Raw genomic sequence first — 22157 nt, 5'->3', positions numbered from 1 at the left:
AGATTAAGCCTCTTCTCAGGTTTGATTGAAAATATAACACTCACCAAGCCTCTGTACCAAAGGGAAAATGGCTTTGTACTTTTAATTCGGAACTGCTCCCACCAAACCAAAATAGAATTGTCCCCAGAGATTATCCTTGAACTCTTAAGCACAAATTCTAATATGCAGAATCAAGATTCATGTTGTCCAGTTGTTTGAAACATGCCATGCACAGGAATCCTGTCATATTTTAAACAATGCAGGAAGTATCTATTTGCTAGAGGGGGGATGCTTCTCCATTGTCTTATGGAGGTTCATAGCTGAGGATGTATTTTGCATTACAGGTGATCAGGAAAGGCGAAGTGAGTTGTTGCTGGATTTGCACTGCTTGCAAGGAGAATGAATTTGTTCAGGATGAATTCACATGTAAAGCCTGTGAGCTTGGCTGGTGGCCGAATGCTGACCTGACAGGTAGGGACACGTCCTTCCAAACACGTTCCCATTTTACAGGGCACATGTAGAATGATGTGGGGTGGAGAGTAAGGTGACAGGATGTGGAGATATAGAAAGTACATGATTAAACACACATCCCAATGAGGTTTAGGGTGAGAGAAAAGTGCTCTGTCTTTTGGCTCTGTTCAACAGCAGTGACAATAAAGATGGCAGAATTTCTACCAAGAAGAAATGACATAGTCTGTCTGTTCCTCCCTTTCAGTTAGCATAAGCATTGATAAAGCTGTTAAGACTACTAATGAACCTACCAGCATTTACTGTAATTTTAACAGTGATTATCACAGGAACTCAGTGCATCCTCGTCAGATTGGCTTGACAGTCTTTCTGATCTTTCTATCATGCAATTAGCAATACTTTATCCAGGATTTCAGGCCATTTGGTAACTGACTACCAGACTTTCATTTGGTATAGAGATCATTCTCACTGCACTCACCAGCAAGAGAAACATCAACAAAATCCTCAGAAAGGCTGGCAGAATAAAGGGAAACAGCTAAAATTGGTCTCCCTTGCATATGTGCTTTGGATAAGTTGTATGCTATAGCAACTTTCTGTTATTTTGTATCTATCAAGGCTAATTTCCACACCTGGTCTGGGATTTGCAGTAACCATTACCCCAAGAAAATAAATTAAATGCGCTGAGAAGCATCAGCTTGACCTTGGAGTCTACTTTGTATCACTGTAAAAGACTACTGGCACCTCTGCCTCATGACACATCTGCAAATTTTGGCTTCCAGCAGAGCATCATTCCTAGTCAGAGGAACAACGTGACTACCTAGCTGATGATCAAATGTGCGACTTATCACATCTCTGTCCTTTAATATCCAAGATATTATGTTAAGCTAGTCACTGTAGCCAAGAGAGAGAATTTGAGAGGGAAAGCTGGCTACTTCTCCAGCTAAAAATATATTATATTATTATTCACAATATACTGCGAAACTTGGCACATTGTCTATCTTGGTTTTCTATGGAAAATAAGTGACAGTCATGTCCCAGATGTATGTGTATCTGTCTGTATCCCATAACTCTTACTCCAAAACACTCTGTTCCCTCCTCCCCGCTGCTTCTTCTCTGGTGTGCAACTGAACCTACTCCAAACAGATTTGTCAGGATAAGGAAATCTCAGTGATCATTCGGTTCCTTCATGTAAGTGGGTTGTATGAAGAGGAGTTCTTGAAAAATACCCTCTGTAAGACCCCCAGTTGTGGAAAAAGTCTTGTATTACTAGACACCAGACAATCCGCAGCACCCTCAGAGATGTCCTGCCCATTGCAAAAGCTCATGTTTGACTCCTGCCTCCTAGGATACCAGTGTCTGGTCATTTTAAAGCAGATATCCATAGACAGCTGTGTTCTGTTAGTCTTGGAGGTTCACTGAATTGTTTGTATCTACTGTTCAGGGAAGAAAACTGGGACTTAGTTTTAATCAATAAAGCAGAACAAGAACATAGTGAGAGATCAATGTGCACTTGAGTGAATATGGTTCAGTGCTACCAGCTGCCCAAAATAGCTCAAAAGGGGGCATGTCAAAATGACAGGCACTGCTGAAAGAGGTTGAAGAAAGTATCAGTGCTGGAAAAAATCTCAGGGGCATGTTGCAATCTATTAACTTTTAATGGAATCAGTAGATGACCTGCTGATTTGCATTTCTTCTCAGCAAGGAGACCGAACTGCTGCTGTGCTAAAATCACAGTAGCATGAGCCAAATGACAGCATAGCCATCGACTGATTTCCTAGAGAACATTGAAATGGCAGTCTGCTCCTGCACAGTTTCTTCATTCTGTCTTATTGAGGAAAAAACTTTTTTTAAACCTTGCAATTCATTTCCTTGAATTGCAGTACAAAGTTGTGAAAAGAAGCTGATGCCATCCTAACGTTTAGAAAAGGGAGACTGAGCTGGATAGATTCAGGTTCTTGACCTTTATGGAAGTCACCATTGGTACCGTTTAATTTGGAATTCTCTTTTCTTGCTAGGATTTTCCCCATCATATGTATTTTTATAACTTGCTTTTGTGTGTTGTATTCATACCCTGCCAGTCACTGTAGCACCTAGACACAGATGATAACATCTCACATTTCAGGTTGTTTTTCCCTTTGCCTTAGACTGCAAATGTTAAACATGTATTCAGTTTTAGACCCATTTTCCATCACAGATGGAGGCTCTAAAAACCATTAGTCCCTTTAAGAAACATGAAGTACATATTAACCCATTTCCTAAGACATGCTTTTAAAGGTATATATTATCTCCATTTGAAATCAGTCTCTGTTGCTCAGCAGTCCTTTCCTGACATTTTAATTTTATTTTCAAATGTACAGATTATTTTTTAAAACTGCTTCCCCTAAATATGTGTTCATTGAAGCAGAGTCAGCAGGCAGAAAGGATTTCTCACCACAGATGATAAAAATCTGACCTGACAAATAGTCACTAAAACCAGTATCTTAAGGCCTTGTGCCAAGAAGAGATATCTTTTATAGTATCAGAATCTAATAGAAGAAGAACGAATGTCAAGCTAGTAAACCCAGTTTACATAAATCATCTTAAATAAGCAATAAAACAAGGTAGGACAGGAAGATTTACAGAGTTATTATGAAATGAATCATAAAGGTTTGGGGCCATCAGTTTCCTGGGATGTGTTAATGACCTCAGAAAACATACTAGATTATCTTATTGGTCTTGCAGTATGAATATAATAATAATAATTAAAAAAAAGATATTAACCTTCTGCTCTAGGAAATTATTCATGGTTAAAGTGCAGGGAAAATAGTAGATGAAAGCTACAAAACAGCTTTCAGCTTTTTACTGGAAACTTTTAACTGTGCAGCTTTTGTCACTGATTTTCTGATTTTTTGAGGTTTTGATTAGTTATTATCAGCTTTTTGGGGGATTTTGGTGTTTGTTTGGTTTTGTTTGTTTTGTTTTGTAACCTCTAAGTACACCTTTTCCTGGGTAGCCTCCCCCAGTCTCAAGAAGGTTCCCAAGCCTAGTTTCTCCTAGCTGGGAAATGACCCACCTTCATAGGTGCTGACAACCAACAACTGCTGACATAAGCAGTGCAGGCAGCTTTCTGCAATGCTTGTATCATTTGTGGCTCTTGGGGCTTGCTAGTGCACAGGAATTACATTGATTTGACAAAACAAATTTCTAATACCTTACACAGGATAAGCTTAAAGCAATCAATAGGCTTAACTGCCATGCTGAATCAGGGGTAAGTCTCTGAAAATATAATTTAAGATGGAAGAGTATGAGTATGGCTTGATGTTGCTAAGCTGAAAGCCCACATTGAAACTTAACCCTCCCAACAACCACAGACTGGCCTCTCGCTTCGGAAGAGCTTTGCATGTATTAATCAGCAAGCAGAAGCTTTTTATTATGTCTTTTATTAAATCAAAAAGGAGACAACTTCCACTCAGGGCTGTTGTGGCCAGTGGCCAGGTGTTTCCACTTCTGATAAAAAGCTTTTCCTCCATATTACAACATAAAAATACCAGTTGGAAGAATGGGTTTCCTCACCCAAGTCTTGAACAGACCACTTTGAGCAAAACGGAATTCTTTTAGTTTATAAAAGAAGACCTCCAGTTGCACCTGCTATCATTTTTACTGTTTGTGATTTTACAGGTATGTGTAACATCATTACCTGTAGTTAAGTCAGCCTGGTACTCTTAGAGACAGAGTACAGAATTATAAGACATTCCTTCAGTTCATATGACATTGGCAGACTTTAAAATTTTGACCAGAAATTTTCCATGTCAGGACTCTGCCCCAGGTTACAGTAATACTGTTCAACCCTGATCCATATGTCTGCTTATGTCTCCTATACTTGGAAAGAAGGACTAAACATTTTGGTAGAGATATCAATTGGTAATTTGCTGTTACCCTGTGGAAGATGCATATAAATTGAGAAAAACTGTGGGCCTCAGAAGTTTTTAGTTCATAGAGGTTGGTTTCTGCAGATATAATCCATACTGAGGAGGATGAGTCTAAGCATGACTTTTGCTCATCACAATATCAGGGTCCTTGCTAAGATTTAGCAGCAAAACTGAGAGGGGAAAAACACCTTTCTTATATGCTCACCAATATCACCACCTTTTCCCTGCTCTTCTTAGCTGCACCCAGCCATCCATACAGGCAAAGGTGATGAGCAGCTGGTCCAGGACATGAAAAGCTGGGCCAGCAGTGTCTGTAATGGAGACACCTGGGGGAAAGGTGACTGCCTAGAAAACTGAACTGGAAGGGGAACTGAGATGGGGATGGTGAGAGACTGGGAGGAAAGATACTTGAGAGGTGGGGGAAAGGCACAAAAGGTGACCTGGGGCTAAGGGAAACTGAAGGAGGACAGAAATTAGAAGCAGAAGTGGCCATGGATACTTACCTTGGGATACAGAAACATGTTAAAAACATTTTGCCACTATTCAGTCAAGAACAGAATTTAGGAAATGCCAGAATGAAGATTTTCAGTAACTCAGCTTCACAGCCATAACATCCTATTAACATGGAGGATTTTTTTTTTTTAATGTTTGTTGCTGATACTACCTCTTCAAAACAGTGAACGGGGTAGCCAGAAGATCCTTTAGCTTGAGTGTGGGAGAGCACAATTATCTGAGATGATACCTATGTTTGCACATCTGTACTAATTACAAAGAAGAGCTTTTGCAGTTGTTTTAAGAAGGCATGCGTATTTTGTGGGTTTGACTTTTCCATAAAAATTAAATTACATTATTTAGTGAAAAACAATGAGCAGAAGTTTTGACAAAATGAGAATAAGGTAATGTTAAGGAAAAAAAAGCAGAAATTAACTAAAAAGCTACAGTATCTGTGGTGTAGTTCCATCACAACTGGATTCATTACTGTTTTCTTGCCTACATATCTCTAAGTAATTTCTATTATTTGTGAAATCACCCTCACAAAAGTGTCATGGGTCAAGCTATAGTGATTTTGATGAAGATTAAAATAAGTCAGCCTGAGGAGTTCAAAATGTTACATAGTCTGATTTGTAGCAATCCTTTCCCTGCTGAAATGAAGGGATGGTGCTGAGTTTTTCTGGATTCTGTTCCCAGCTCTGCATTTGATATGCTGGGCTGGTCAGCAGGTACCTCAAGAAAAATTAGGAAATAATTTCCAAATCTCATTTCCTTTTGTAGCATCATGAGCAAATGTTTGGGACACCTAAAACCGATGGCTTTATTTTGAACATATTTCATCCAAACTTTCCATGCTGCAGTTCACTCCTTTGTAAAATTGTTTGCACATAGGCATAAGCTAATGTTTGGATTATATTGGGAGCCAGAAGCAAAAAGTTCTTTCTTCAGGCAGTAATCCTTTCTAACACTGTGTTTCTTTTCTGTATACTGCAGGCTGTGAACCCATCCCTGTAAAGTATCTCCAATGGAGCAATATAGAGTCTATTGTGGCCGTGGTCTTTTCCTGCCTGGGGATCCTGGTCACCATGTTTGTCACCCTTATCTTTGTGCTCTACAGGGACACCCCTGTTGTCAAATCCTCCAGCCGGGAGCTCTGCTACATTATCCTCGCTGGTATCTTTCTGGGTTATGTCTGCCCTTTCACCCTTATAGCTAAACCCACCACGACATCCTGCTACCTCCAGCGCCTTCTGGTGGGTCTTTCCTCTGCCATGTGCTACTCTGCCCTTGTGACCAAAACCAACCGTATTGCTCGCATCCTGGCAGGCAGCAAAAAGAAGATCTGTACCCGCAAGCCGCGTTTCATGAGTGCATGGGCCCAAGTGGTCATTGCATCCATTTTGATCAGTGTGCAGTTGACACTGGTGATCACGCTGATCATCCTGGAGCCCCCGATGCCCATCCTCTCCTACCCCAGCATTAAGGAAGTTTACCTTATCTGCAACACCAGCAACCTAGGCGTCGTGGCTCCCGTGGGCTACAATGGACTCCTCATCATGAGCTGTACATACTATGCCTTCAAGACTCGCAATGTGCCTGCCAATTTCAATGAGGCCAAGTACATTGCATTCACCATGTACACCACTTGTATCATCTGGCTGGCCTTTGTGCCTATCTATTTCGGGAGCAACTACAAGATCATCACCACCTGTTTTGCAGTGAGTCTGAGCGTGACAGTGGCACTGGGGTGCATGTTCACTCCTAAGATGTACATCATCATAGCCAAGCCTGAGAGGAACGTCCGCAGTGCCTTCACCACCTCAGATGTGGTGCGTATGCATGTCGGGGATGGCAAGGCACCTTGCAAGTCCAACACTTTCCTCAACATATTCCGAAGAAAGAAGCCAGGGGCCGGAAATCCAAAGTAAGTGATTGACTGCAGGTACACATCTGTCTGTTTATGTCCCTCTCTTTGCCACCCTCTCTTGGTTGACTGTAGTCTGCTGAATAGTAAGGTATGTAACAGTTTTTCATCTCACATGTAGTAGAAGAGGTGAAAATGGTCCTTTAGATCTAAGCCTCAGATGGATATTGATATGTTGCTTCTTATTTTCTCTCCTGCTCTAAAGGCAGCCCTGTACACAACTCCCTCTGCCTCTGGGACAGGTCAGGCAGTGGCAGAGCAACAAAGCTCCATTGGCAGATTCTACCATCTCTCCATGCATGTGGGGGTGATCTCAGGCCCCCTACGTTCAGTTGCTCTCCATTATGTTCAAACTGAAGTGCTATTGTAGCCTTTTGGAAAAGCGGAGTAGAAATCTATGTCTGAGTGTACTTGTCTAAGGCCACTGGGATGTGTGTGTGAAAGCTAAGGATTGAACATTAGTTTTTAAGGTAGTGTTTTGTGACAGTCCTCATGATTGTGATCCAGAAGTGCCCTTCATATTATCCCTGTGCTCTATTTAATATTCAGAGTTATGAGCAATACTCTTAGTCATCATTAGTGTAAACTTGTCCGTGTTCTCAAACACAGTGTTGCTGTGAAAGTTGCAGAAGTCAACTGGTGGTGAAAATGAACTTGCAGCCACATCTGTTGAACTTGTTATTTTCCTTGCTAATAATTAAAAGCAACACAGCTGCAGCAGAGGGGGAGAGAGAACTGTTACTTCAAACAGCATCTCCCTGTGATCAGCTGTCTGAACATTTGCATTCTTTATTATCTTATTGCTTTTTAATCTTTAAAGAAGCACCACAGGGCTAGGCTCGAGCTTAGATTACTTTTGTCCTAATTAAAAAACATCAACAAAAAAATAACCACTGAAGTCTACATTTCTGAGGTTCCTGATAGAATTAAAATTAAGTTAATTTCCAGCTATTTGGGATCTGTAGGTTTCTGAGTCGCTCGAGTTGGTTTTGATTCAGTTTGCATAAGAACCTGGAGATGGAAGGGATAAGGATAGAGGTAATAGCATAGAAAACCCACACTGTGATAAACTTTGCCTTTGTGCTGCTTCAATAGTTTTCATTTTGTTGCCAAACAGCAGGTGGAAAGATAAAGGAATGGAGATATAAGTAACCCAACTATACAGCTCTGTGTACCATGGAGGCCATGATAAGGCTGCCAGTTCCTGAGTTCAGTAGAGAGGGAGCTGGGAGTGGCAGGCAGCCCTGGGGGGCCCCATGCAGTGAGATGGCCAAAATTCTCTGTAGGTCAAAAGCTTAAATTCCATGCAAATAGCAAGCTGGAGACTGATCCACCTTCCTCTGACTCTATGGAGGTTGGATGGGGTCTTACATGTCTGTCAGAAAGTAGTGTGTTGTCTCTGCAGCGTAGTCTTTGGTTAATGCTGTTGGTATCTTTAAGATGATGTCTCAAAATAAAAAGGACTAATGAGTAATTAGATCATGAGAAACTTAGTAACTAGTTATTTGTTGTGCTTACTGTTCTATTTTCATAGAAAAAAAAAAAAGGTATTTTAAAGGTTCAAATGCAATATGTTTAGAATAGAGTTCATAATATGAGAAAATATTTCATCCTGTTCAAAAAATGAGCTTCCCCTCAGCATTGTCACCTTAAAAAAATACAACAGGACTTACCTGAGCTTTTTAACAATTTGTTTCTTGACTTCTCTGTTAAACCAGTTTGAGTGGTATGAAGCGAAAAAGCCCTCCAGAATTTTAAGGCACTCTTCTAAACTAAAAGCTCAACACCTAGTTAAGATGCTTTTTTGTCTGAAGTTAAGCCTCCAGATCTTTTACACAGCAAAATCCAAACCTCTGACCTAAACCTCTTGTGCAGTTACCGCTATGTTCTTCGTGTAAACCAGCAGAGATATGGAGGTGTGCCAGGCTGACTGATGGAGAAGGACAGCAAACCTCCCTGTACATGGGCATGAAGAACTGAAAGCTGTGTAGTATACAAACATGCAGCTTTGGAAATAAAGTCACCAAACAGTGCAAAAAGTAATTTCAGGGATTTGGAGGGTATTTGAGCTCCTAACAGAGTTCATTGCAAAGTTTGTAAGGACACTGCACTGACACAGATAAAGAAGTGTGATTCACTGAGGAAACCAAGAAGGAAAAAGTAGAATTTGCTGGAGCCTTTGAAGCCCCTAGATAACTTAAATATGTAGTCAGGTCCTTCCTGAAACAGGACTTGAAAGGACTGGAACATGTATAATGCCCACAGGAACAGCCTCCAGGCTGATTTAAAATGTGGCTGGTTTTGTTTGTTTGTTTTTTTCATTTTCTATCACAATCTGGGATTTATTTGCCAGTTTTTTCAGCAATTCAGGTCCCTGAGCCTGTTGCTCTGCTTCTTGATTCTGTAATTGTCCCTCCCTACAGCCACATTTTTCTGTCTGCAAGTGGTCAGCAGTGCTTCACTCAAAAGATTTCTTTTCCAGCTGTCTTACAACAACTTTATATCCATTTTCTTGTTATTTCTTCTCTCTCTTCCTAGTTTGTTTTTGTTTTTCAACTTTTCAATTTTCATGTCTCTTTTTCTGTCTGCATCAAACCTCTCCTCTGCTAATCTAGTGAATTCCAATTCCTAAACAGAAAAGTGGCATCCATCTAAATTAAATTGGTGTGCAGATATAGAGTTAAATTGAGTTAATTTTAAAAATGGAAACTAATTTACATTTACAAGGACAAGTCAAACATATAATAAGCCTTGATAAAGCACTCACACGCAAGGTTGTACTCTTAGTTTAACTAGTATAGCTTGGGGACTAGAGCAAGCCAAGCCACTCTTCCTTTTTCCTTCCTAAATTAGAGCAAAAGAATTACCCAAGGAAGTCTATTAACACAGCATATATTAGTCAGTTCAAAACCTTCAGCTACATCTGGTGTTGATACAGAGGCTAGAAAATCCTCTTGAAAAATGTCTGTCCCAGTTGCATTACGAAGAGTTTCAATGAAAATAAACTGTTTAGTAACATTGCTCTTCGCTTAAATAACAAGTGCGCTGCATTTACTGATCTGTTGCATTCTAAAGACGCTGTGTGCAGCCAGGAGGGTTTGAACTCCGTCTTGCTCGGTTGAATTAAACTATGTGCAATTACAGGCAGCATTGTTTTAAATAAAGCTGGTCAGGAACTTTCCAGTGGAATATGTTTTCCATCAGAAAATTCTAACTTCTTGTTGAGGGTTAAGATTGCGGGGTGACAATAAAACCCTGGCAGATGTATTGTTAACCCCCTCTCCTCCCCCACTTTCCCCTTTTTGCCCCTCCCTCTCCCCCCTTCCCACTCAGGACAGGCGATCGGGAGGGAAAGAAGGACAGAGAGAAGAGAGTTGGAAAAATTAACAATGTTTTACTAATGCTACTAAGAATAGAGAAAATAATACAAAATTTACAAAACCAATCTTGAAAGTCTCAGCAACTGCAGAGCTGGCAACCAAAGTCCTGGATTAGACTCTGCAGCCAACCGGAGCTGGATTCAGTCTCTCACCAGGCCTCAGTTCGCAGGGACGACTAGCAAGGTCCTCTCCTAATGTTGGCCATAAGCAGAAGGGAAAGGCAAAAAGGGAAAGCAAAGGCAAAAAGGGAAATAGGGGCGAGATCCTCGTGATCTCCCACTTTTATATGAAGTATTCACGTGAATGGAATGTTATACACAGTTGGTCAGTTTCTTGGTCACCGGTTTCTCGTTGCCCCTCTCACGAGATGTCCATCCTTGCTTATCAATAAGTTTGCATTCCATTGCTAGGTTTACCAAAACATGTGTCTGGTTCTCCAGGAAAATGCAGTTAATATGAAGGCTTTAGCTGACAGGCAAAATTCACTGAAAGAGAAACTTGTTTTTAACAAATTCAGGACACTTCTCAAAACTGGTCTTTGATGGTAGGGATCCTTTCAGAGCCAGAGAGACTTTCTTTTTTTCCCAGGAAGGGATGAAGGCATTGGGAAAGTGTGAGGGAACTTTACTCCAACAGCCATTAGTTAAGGCATTCAAGTTACAAGCATCGCCTTCACTTCCCAGTTGAACACCCTATAAGCGAGCTATGCACTGCTCCAGGGCAAGTCTCCTCCTTTGTCTTCTTGAACAGAAATGTGTCCTGGAACAGAAAAAAAAAATCCTGATGCAAACCCTAGAGAAATACTTTGTATTTTTCTGTGATAGAACTTGAATCTGGGTCTGAGATCCCTTGCGAGTGTCTTCAGTACAGAGCTGCTGTCAGTCTCACCCTCTTGTCGAATGAATATTTAAATATTTATAAAAAATGGAGCAGCTCCATCTGGAGAGACTGATATCTTCTGCTTTTATTGAAGCTTTGTGGGGACATATATTGTTTTAATTTGCTGCTTGATGACATTATGAGATCCTAGCTCTTACAGGATGATGACAGCAGCATTTTTTAGGAGAGCCTTTTTAATTATGTTTTGCTTTTCTTTTTCCCCAGATGTGAGATTGCAACTTTTGGATATGGATCTTGCTGTGATCCTTGTTCTTGACCATAATGTTACTTCAGTGTATGAGGCTCAATCATGAAGAGCAGCACTCCTGTATAGTGCCTGTGTGATCGCTTCCCTGAGGAAGCAATGCTCCTTTCTGTACTACATGTAGAAAATAGAACCAATGACACTGAAGATCTTGCTGATCTTGAGGAAGGTTCATGAAAAACTTTCTCCAGCCACTACTTGGACCTTACTTAATGTGTAGGTGGCTGGAGCCAGGTCTGTGGCCTGCAGGTCTGTTGTGTTACTTTTCTATAGTCCACAGACTCACTTCAAATAGAGCTTGAGCCACAGAGCAAGGCTTACCTCTTCTCCCACACTTCTTGTGGGCTGCAGTGGCATGAGAAGTATCAGTGTTGCAGAGGGGAGGGACCACAGGGGATCAGTTTGTTGTGCATCTTTAGGTAACTGCCTCCAGGTTTGATGGCAATGCTTAGCTGCTGCCTCAAAAAAGTATAAATTATTTTAAATTTATTGTTGAGGCCCCAGGTCTGGACACCATTTTAGTGCATTTTGAATCAGAGTAAGTAAGGATTTAGTTGTCAACATAAGTTGTGTAGCAAAATCTGAGTTGATAGGAAGGCCAACTAGCAAGACTCAGTGAGTGACCAGGACTCCACATGAATGCATAAACCACCTGCTTCTTCCCATGTAATTTTAATATATTTGTATTCATTTATGTTTCCTCCAGCTGTCTTCCCTCAGAAATGAATGACTGTCTTAAAATATTTTCAAACATATACTTTTTATTTATCTTTTTATCACACTTTGGCAGTCCATGCCTCTAGACTGTTCTCACAGGCATCCCCTGTAAGTAGTGTCAGACATCTGGGCCAAGTATCTCTCAAAATAACTTTATTTTTTTTTCCAGGAAAAGGTGTCACATAACCCAACATCCCCTAGTGGGTTCTGCCTGCTTCCTTTACAAGAGTCCGTTCCTGTTCTTCATCCTCTCTCCCTCTGCACTGGGTCCCTACATGCATTTTTTAACTGGGAACCAGGTTTTTCAGTTACCTCTAGTAACACATACCTGTTCTCTTACCAGGTCTTAGGGAACTATCTGCTTTTTTCTCCTGCCAGTTATAAAATTATCTCCAGGTATTCTTAAGTTACTCTTTCTCCTTAAACTGACTTCCTGAGTTGCCATTTCATCTTGAGTGAGCTGTGCTGACATGTCGTGTTTTTCTGGGACTCATTTCACTTGGCGACTCACAGTCCACAAAAGCTTTTGGGTTCCTCAGCTCCTTCATTTTCCAAGCCTCCCACAGACATGCAGCAAGGGGAATCACCATGAGTACGTCCAGAAGGCAGGACATTTTGTTTCGCTGTTTTTTCGTGGTGGTGGGAGGAGACAAATGCACAGTGCAGCATGGCAAGAGCTGGAGCTTCCAGCAACAGAGAGTAAATGTTACAGCATGTTCAATTGCAGTCATACAAATGCAGATCTTTTACAGCCCCTCACTTTATCTAACTTGAGTGCCTCGTCATAGGAAGAGATAGATGCTCAGAATTATTCCCTCTTCTCACTCTCCCATTACTACTCCGTGCAGTCAATATGCTATCTTTAAGCAGGAGGTTATGGCTGTAAGTGGGGAGGGGATAGAAGTGTGAACAGAAGACATGAAAACACTTTTAATGTAAGTGAAGCAATGACTTTTGTCCTGACCTCTGCAGGCTAAAGTATGTGAAATGAAACAAAACCAGTCTCAACCTGGCACAGCCGTACAGGGAATATTTCACTGTGTCTAGCTGAAATGCATCAAAAGATCTGAAACAAGAAGATTAAGTGGAAAGTGCAAGGAGGATTAATAATAACTGCTCACCATTGTACCTTTGCCTATGAAAGATAATATATTGCTAAACTCCTGCCTAATCTGAGAAGTCCACAATATATTTAAGTATTTTCTTTGGTCCTAAATTGTGTCACCTAGCCTGCAGCATGTAAGAATTATCTTTAAATGCTTGCTGTACAGATTAATATCTGGTAGAGTTTTATCTTCTTACAGCACTGCCAAACCAGTACAGAGACAACCGCTGAATCTAATAGGAAATGGTAGGCTAGCTTGCTTTGCAATGTAGAAAATTGACACAGTGGGTAGATTTCTCATGCCCTGTAGTAGTATTGCATACGCAATAGGAAAACCCTTTATTTCTTTATTTTTATGATTACAGATTCCAATTTTATGAAGTTCCAAGGCATTTAAGGAAGGTTTTTAAACTCACTGGGCCTGCACAACCATCCTGCTGAGGCTTACCCCGAGGGTGAAGGCATATTATGGAAGAGAGTTTTGAAACAACAGAGAGGTTGTAAGCTCCTACAAGTGGGAAATAATAACAAAGATTAATGGAAAAAATAAAATTAAACAACAACCACCACCACCCCCACAAAAAAAAAAAAAAATAAAAAAAAACCAAAACAATACAAAACAAAAACAAAGTGGGAGAAATTATTAGACTTATTAGACAAGGGCGCAAGGCGCAGTGCTGGTCCCTGGCTGGGTGGGTCCCACCTCCACGTCAGGGCACAGGGCTCCACAACCACAGGGCACTTGGTTCACTGCTACATCCCACCCAGGGCACACCATGGAGGAGTCTGCTTCCTTCACAGTATAGATGGAGAAGTGGCAGCTCCAGTGTGGTTCCCTGGTGCCACGGCTGTCACAGGGTACACCCTAGTGGCACCCTAGTCTGGCCCAACTCATCTCCCCATTGCAGCCCTCCCTGCCATTTGCCTGGATTCTGTATGCAGTGTACTCCACCCTTTTCTGAGGTTGCAGTGACTTTTTGGGAAAGCATCTTGTATGCTTACAAAGATAGTTGAAGGTTTTAATGCCAAACACCTCTCTCGCAGCAGTTGGTATGCTTGCTGGCTTTGCTGGGTGATTTACTGGGCTTAGACCATTAATGAATTTGTGGACACATAGTACTGTGACAGATAACAGCTCTTACCCAGTTCTCTCTTGTATGTGATGTGAATTTCCAATAAGAAGATTCAACAAACTCAGTCAAGCTGTTCAGTCCCTGTCAGTATATTGATTTAAATGAATATTTAAAACTCCCAGAAGACAGTTATATGTTTCTGAAGGGACTCTTACAATTGATACTAAAAAATTGAAAAAAAACCCCACAAAATAAGGGTGTCTGAAACTTAACAATCCAATAGCAATCTCTTCTAGTCCTGCTGCAGGGTTGTCCTTTAAATTTTAGCTATGTAATTATATCTAATATTCTCCTCTGTAACCTTGAATTTGCATTTCCTTTAATAGATATGATGTAGTTCTGTCCCATGCACCAAAAAAGCACAGAACAGGTGATAAATAACTCTGAGATGTTACTTTCACACGTACATTCTTTCTAGTTTTTTAATCATATATATTTATCAACGAGACATGGCAAATGTATACACCAAATTATATATCAAATTGCACAGCTGTGTATATATGTGCAATAGAACCAGTCTGGAGATAATTTATTTTTTCCTTCTAATGAGAAATAAGGGGCAAGGTTGCAGAAGTCACTGCAAATTTTCTTTGCAGATTATCCCAGCTAAAGGGAGTCCCAGCACATACATAACCAACAACATGTCACTCCTAAGGCAAGCGGAAGATCAGAAGAGGGGACAGATATGCAATATGATTGGGATGATTGGAATGATTGTCATTAAGTACAGTGGCAGTTTAGGCTTATTCCTCTGGGTTTCCTCCTGTGGCCAGGGGCTGCCCGAGACTACATTTAAGAGAAGCAAATGAAAAAAGCAATGAGGTTCTGCAGTGGCTTCCCAATGTGATCAGTGGGGATAAAACACCCTCAGAAAAAAAAACTGGTTATGTTGAATTAGTTTACTGGGCACAGTACTTGTACCCTGGGCTTCCATCCAGACTTCTGCTTTTTTGTCACCAGTGAGAGCCACGTTTTATTTGGATGGTCCCTTTAGGTGAAAGGGCTGTTGTGTAAGGTTTATGTAACTTCCTCCCTTTCTCAGAAGTTCCAAACCCAGGGATGTTTTGTCACTTTATTTTCATGGATCTTCACAACTCCACTCTCCCAGGGGATTTTGGCAGGACATAAACCCAAGGAACGGTCTCTGAGTGAAGCCTGATTCCTACCAAACGAATCCTGGAGAGCTTAGCTTCTCTGGAGATGCTGAATCAAAAAATGTTGTTTTACTTACAGGCACTGCTGTAGCACCAGGCAGTAATGAATCTCAATACTTAATGTTGCATGATACATGACTACATCAGGGAGGAGCTTTACAGCTTATGTACCACAATCTCTGCTTCTTGACCAAAGGGAAGCAAAGGCAGTGGTACAGAAATCCTTGGGAATGCTAGTATCTTTCTTGGCATAAAACACAGGAATAAAGACAGCACTTGTAATTTAATTTCTTGCTTGACTGGATGACTTATTACATTTCCTTGTATTTTTGTATTTTTATATATTATTTATTACATTTTTATTGTGAAATGTAGCCACAACAATCTTGTTAGGATGCTACAAAAATCCACCAACTCAGCAGAGCGATACAAAAAATTCTGTTTACATGTAGGTATAAACAAAAGATGTTTGTCTGCTTAGCGCTGTAATATCATGTTGTTTCGGTTAGAATTCTCTCTGTGAGAAAAATAAGGAAGAAATCTTCTCCTTTTAAGAATGTCAGATCAATCAATAGGTGTTGAAGACTGCATCCAGATAAGCACCTAAAAACCTTGGTATTTCCCTATATTACACATAGAAGTCAGACTCCAACTCTCATAAGCACATATTTAGGAAAAAAGAACAAACACCAACCCATGTTTAGGGGGGGTGGTCTGAAATATCATTTTAAAAAGTGTAACAACCATTTACTTATTTAATTCAGCATCTTAAAATGGAAATAGAATAAAGAACTAAAATACGAGTTTCCTAGAGGCTACTTTAAGACTTCTTAAGACATTGCATTTTACCTCCTTCCTGTCCTCAAAGGCGAAATGTTTCAGCTCTGTGCCTCAGTTATTCACCTCCCCTCAGCAGAAGCAAATAAAGCTGTGGCATTTCATGAACACATGATAATTTGTGTACAAATACTTGCTAGAATGAACACAGAAGATATTCTGCAACTGTTTATTCTGCAGGGATTTCTGAGCCATCTTGTGATCTCATACATCTTCGAGCTCATTTAGAAGTGAACAAAAATATGAGTACTGAAGGATATCACATGGACCTCTGATATTCTCTAGATAAGGATAAGGCCATAACACGACACAAGCACATCTATGTATAGTTAATACAGAGGTTTGTATTTCCTCAAGTTAAGACATAGCCTGAAAAATATTCTTGATTCATCCCAGCAATTCATTGCAAAGTTCCTAGTGTGAAATGCAAAGCTACTGCTAATTTATTTAATTCTTTTTCATGCTTAGGGACACACAAGCACATAAGAGCCCAAGAAGAGCACTTTCCTTGCTCAGGGATGCCCCACATAACAAACCACTGTGATCTAAACTGCAGACACTGCAAACACATGCTGACAGAGCACCTGATTTTTAGAAAGACTCTGTAATTCATAGGCAGATCATAGACCCAGGGAGAGAAGATGGTCAATCTCTGTTAAGGGCCCTTAGACATGTCTGTTTTTCCACTCTGTTAAAAATCTAATCGTCTGAGCAGGGTTTTACTCTGATTATGCAGTGTTAGTTCAGTGTTGTTCTGTGCGTCATTTAAAAAATATCTTCAAAACCCTTGGTGGATGACACTTACACATACTTTTTTTTTTTTTTTTTTTTGATGTGGGAATAGGCCCGCACATTGCTCTTTTAGTTGATCAGTAAATGTGTTTCAAAGCAAATTTGTCAGGATGATGCATGCTGTCACCAAGGCACAAAACCTGAACTATGCTGACTTATATCGTCAGTGTAAATTTGGAATGTTCTCCATGGGTCTCTCCTATCCTTCTTACCAGCGGTAGCTCAGGTTAGCTCCCCCCCAGTATTTGTATTCCCAGAGCTGGGAGTATTTTTTGACAATGGGAGTTTTACTAAACTTTGGAAACAAAGTCAAGCAGTTTTAGCTTACATATGCTGCAACAGTGTGAATCACTTCTGATAGCACCAGCCTTTGTGAGATCAGAGCCTACTGACTTCTGGTTATTACCTGGACAGAACACACATTAGCCAGGCACCTGCAGAAGCCTATTTTTCTTAAGCTACTCCAAAAGTCAGACACATTCATTTGCAAACACCTGTACTACCTCATATAGCATTTAATGCCATCCTGATTTTTTACATGCTTCACATTACTTTCACAGAACAGAGAAGATGCACAGACTGGTGCTGATATGATATGTGGCAAAGCAGAGGTTCATTTCTGGTGCGCTGCTTAGTTCAAAATTTGAATGTAGTCTTTGCTAAATCCTTGTCCCACAGATGTTCCTAATGGAGCAACTTTCTTTTTTTATCTTTATTTTTGCCTGTGGTGATTTAAGAGTTTGTAAAGCGAACACTGAGGAATGTCTATCTTCAGTTCCTTCTTGACTGTATTTTTGGGTTTTGTTTCTTTTTTAGCTAGTACGGTTTAATGTTTGTTTGTTGTTTTTTTTTTTTTTTGCCCACCTGTTTTCTGATACTATTTTCCATCTGTCCCAAATGCACGGAGTACCATTCACAGCCACAGCAGAGATCTGACCATGTTCTCCTCTGTTGTCCCAATTAGCTCTGTGCCTCAAGGACTCTGAATGGGCAAAATCAGCATCACCAGATCTTTGTTTGGGATTTCCAGACCCATGTCTGGAAGTCTGCAGAACAGAGTTTTTGACAGATTGAATGTCCACACAGGAGACATCCACTGTCAAAGAGTCACTAATAATCATGGCCAATGACCAGGGTATGTTCTCTGCTATGCCGAAGGAATCTAGGAAGCCACTTTAAGTGTGGGTTGAAAAGGAAAGTATATTTTACTGATAGAACATCTGCCTCCACATTGAAGTTGTTAAAGACTATTTAATTCTGAAATAACAAGTCAGCTAATTCTTCAGAGCTTATATGTGCTCTGGCATTCAGCCTCCCACACCTGACAAGCATAGGTTAAAAGGCATTATCACTGTAAACAGCAAACAATTGTGCAGGCTAGAAGTAGTCACACAATTTGTCACTTTAAAGCCCACTTGAAAGCTAAAAGCTCCAGGTTTCTCATTACTACATTATAGACAATTTACCATTTCAGGCTTACTGTTTCAGTTATCTCTTCTTAAGCTGTTTCCCTTTCTCTGCTCTGTGGTTCTTCTTTTGTGCATGCAGGATGTTGTTTTCTTTCAACCCTGTAAAATTAGCCTTATGGGGTGGGGGGCAGAGGGTAGAAGGCAAAAAGTGAGTTATTGTCTCCAGGATTGTCCTTGAGCCAGATCTCAAGGTCAGATAAACATGAATATCAGCACCAGTGAACACATCCCTGCTGCTCCTGGTTTGGGGAACAGGGGCAAGAGTTGTGCCTTTCAGCAGCAAATCATTAAATTAGCTCAGCTGTGTTGCAGCACCACAGCTGGAGATGTCAAAGCTGATCTTAAACTCTAGAAAAACAAGTGCCCCCAATCTGATTCTAGCAGCTCCTCACTAGTAGATGGTTTACTGGTGTTTGCAGTTTCGGTTTGCTCAGTCCCAGGCACTCTTAGAGAATCACAGGCTCAGTTTAAATGCCTGTCTGCAAGACACCTTCCAGCTAGCATTTCCCCCTTTTCTTTACCCAGCACTATGCATCTTTCCTCAACCTTAGTGTTTTAAAGCCAGGGATGTCTGTTCTTGCTATTTTCTTACTTTAAGTTCTAATTAGTCTTCCCCTGTACTTCCATGGATTCTATTTTTTATGCTGTCTTCTGGACATTTATTGTCATGGCACTAGCTAGATCATTTCAGATGGTTCAGTTCAGCCTGTTTTGGCTGCCTTGCAAGCCTTGCATTCCCAGATTAAGTGTTTTTGGGAAATTTGGACCTATTCCATGTTACTCATTTTTTTTGCATCCCAAGGCTCCCCAAACCAGATAACTAACCAGCTAGCAGCAAAGTACCCCCAAACGAACAACAAAAAAAGCAAATCCAGGAGTCTGTAAACTCCTATGGAGGGATTATCTACCTTGAGCAGACTGACAAGGGGTTATACTTGAAAGTACAGGCAACCACAAAAAATGCCCAGCGAGCAAATGAAATGTGGGGATGGTGGTCATCCTGCTGAGCCCAGCCATGGGCTGTGAGGGCTGGGCCAGCCAGAGCTATAACCTGCACCACTCCAGCTTTCCTGCCAGAGGGGCAGGTTAATGCCATCAGAGGGCAGGTACAACCCGGTGGCTCCTTTGGGAGCTTGGCTGTGTCCAGCATGGGCTCACAGGATGCAGGGGGAGCTTGCGTGTGGACAGTATAGGTCCCGTGGAGTGTGGCCCCAGAGAACTCTGTACTCCCTAGTTAGTAAGCAGTCCTTCCTCTTCTTCCTTGTATTCTCTGAAACCTAAATTACACACATTTCTTAATCCTTAGGGTTATACAAATTATCTCAAAAATCTTTCCTGCCACCGTCCTGGACAGCCAAGAGATTTGCCTGAAGCTACTTTAGGCTATCATAGCCTGTAAATCTAGAAAAGCTTTAAACTACCCTAAATCAGAAATGATGCCCAAAGCCTTCTTTTACCCTGTGCTGTCCCTTCACTTATGCAGGGACAAGAGTCTGGATAATCATGCTGTAATCCAGAGTAGGAAACCGATAGTATTTTCTTTCCCTTTATTTTTCTGGTTTAGCTGTGACCCAGATTAGTTGTCCCTGTCATTCCCTGCCAGCTGGCTGAGCAATGGCACTGAGGGCTGTGTGCGGACAAGGAATGGGTGGAGTGGCAGGAGGGAGCAGCCAACACTCCCCTGGGCACACAGCTGGCTCTTGCTGGCTCATAGTGACCTGAGCTGCAGCCTCAGGTCTGTCTCCACCATGCAGCTCAGCTCTGGCTCTTTCAGGGCATCCTTCTGGGACTATGTTCTCCTTGGTGACTGTGACCCCTCTGCCCTCTTTGGCAGATGCTCACACTTCAACAGATACGGTGTGTTGTGAAATACCTCCTGCTCTGCAGCTCTTCATGGGTGATAATTATTTGTATGTCTCACACTGCCTGGCAAGGGTGAATGACCCTATAACTTCCCTCCTACTTGCTTGTTGTACTCCACAGCTCCTAGCAATTTATTTCTGTCCAAAAGCTGCCACCGCACCATTGATTAGCATAATTAAGTTAAATCTCAGACCAATTATTTCCAACCATCACTTAGTTTGCCTTGTGTTTTAAAAATGAATTTGTACTAAAAACCTGTCCATCTTCCCAAAAACCTGTCCATCTTCATCTATTGCAGAAATCTTCTATCAGATCCTGTCTGATAGAAAAAATATTGAAAATTCAGCTCCTTCTCCTTCAGGAAAGGGACATGGCATTCCTTCTTTTATGTAGATATCTTTTGATCCTGCCATGACAACCACACATGAAACATGACCTTTCAAGGACACAAACATGAGAAGATGAAGATGCTGCTGCCTTGGAAGATGCTAGATTTAGAGAGGCAAGAGGATTTGGGAGAAACGTTTATTTGAGCACTTTACTGCTCTTATTCTATAGACAAAGTGTGTTTACCCCCACAGTCACCTTGCAGATTGGTTGGGGGGGGGGTGAAAAGCAGCCTAGAAGGTTTGTGGCTTTGCTGAGCTGTCCCTTGGGAGTGGGGAGGGCAGTCAGTCTGAGTGCTGGAGCAGGAACTCCTCTAGGATGTGATGGCAGTGTGTCCAGGGCACAAGACTTCTCCTTTCCTGTATGAAAGCTAGGGGTTATGCGTAAGTTCTTAAAAACTAGGGAATAATTTAGGACTTCCACTCTAAGTACATGCATAATACCATCACCACTTCTCTTGAATTTCCTCCCTGCCTTGCTTTCTTCCTTATTTTATGGATGATCAGTTGTTTCAGATTAGATTGTATAAAACCTGGGGCTCTGCTTTTCTGTATGTTTTCAACTGTGGGAAAAGTGAAAGCTTTTCTTACAGCTTGGACAGCATCTAGTGTGGAGGATCTCTGACTGTGGCTTCAGATGGTAGGTAACACAGTGTCCTGTGCTTCAGTTATCTTGGATGCCAGACAGATTCATTCAATTTGTGTCTGTCTGGGGAGTCTGGACGAGCAGAGAGAGTAATTCCAGATCAGAAGGTGAATGTTTCTTGTTTCATAGCTGTCCAGATATAAAGCATTACAGATAGCAATTTACACTTTCCTACAACCCTGACACAGCTGTTTGCCTCATGGGATGATTCATTTACACTTAAGAGAAAAAATAGTGGCAAGAGTGACTCTTCCCTCAGATCCTTTATATTCCTCGCTGCAGACTTCAACAGGCCTGTTACCTACCCTGAGTGCTGAACGACTGGCTAGAGGCATTTTTCTGCTTCAAAGGACATAAAGTAAAGCAATTAATCCACTTCCTTCAGAACCCTCTGCACTGCCACCCTGCTTCCTCTGCCAGACTCCCTGTCACTGCACCCAGGGGCTCGTTAGAAAGCAGTTCAGACACTTTCATGATGGTATGCCAACTCCTCGTTCAAACGCACAGAAGAACCATCCTGCCTCTGGGCTCAGGATACAAATAACCATCTTTAACTCAGCAGGAATTACCCTTGAGAAGACTGCCTCGAAAACGACCATTAATCCTTATGTTGTAAAGATGGGCAGGCTATCTAATTTTTTGGTAACCAGACAAATAAATGTGAAGTTCCATCACTGCCTGTGAGGCTGGGAAGAAGAAGAGAGTATACATTGTCATAATTAAGAACAGAAGGAAAAAAGTGAGGTACAAAGATCTGGGC

The 22157-nt window shown here is 41.2% G+C and overlaps 1 protein-coding gene across 7 annotated transcripts in view; it reads left to right on the top strand.

The window, feature by feature from the left end:
* GRM1 (glutamate metabotropic receptor 1) overlaps positions 1-22157 on the top strand; it is a 190448-nt gene that overhangs the window by 150761 nt on the left and 17530 nt on the right. For all 7 annotated transcript variants that reach the window (XM_065057508.1, XM_065057510.1, XM_065057509.1 and 4 more), the window contains exons 7-8: positions 324-450; positions 5841-6771. In XM_065057508.1, the coding sequence (XP_064913580.1) occupies positions 324-450; positions 5841-6771 (1058 nt within the window). The remainder of the gene's footprint in view (positions 1-323; positions 451-5840; positions 6772-22157) is intronic.

This window comes from Columba livia, chromosome 3, assembly GCF_036013475.1.
Source record: "Columba livia isolate bColLiv1 breed racing homer chromosome 3, bColLiv1.pat.W.v2, whole genome shotgun sequence".
In the NCBI taxonomy this organism is placed as follows: Eukaryota; Metazoa; Chordata; class Aves; order Columbiformes; family Columbidae; genus Columba; species Columba livia.
The sequence above is the reverse complement of the archived record's forward strand: the minus strand, read 5'-3'. Positions and strand labels throughout refer to the sequence as shown.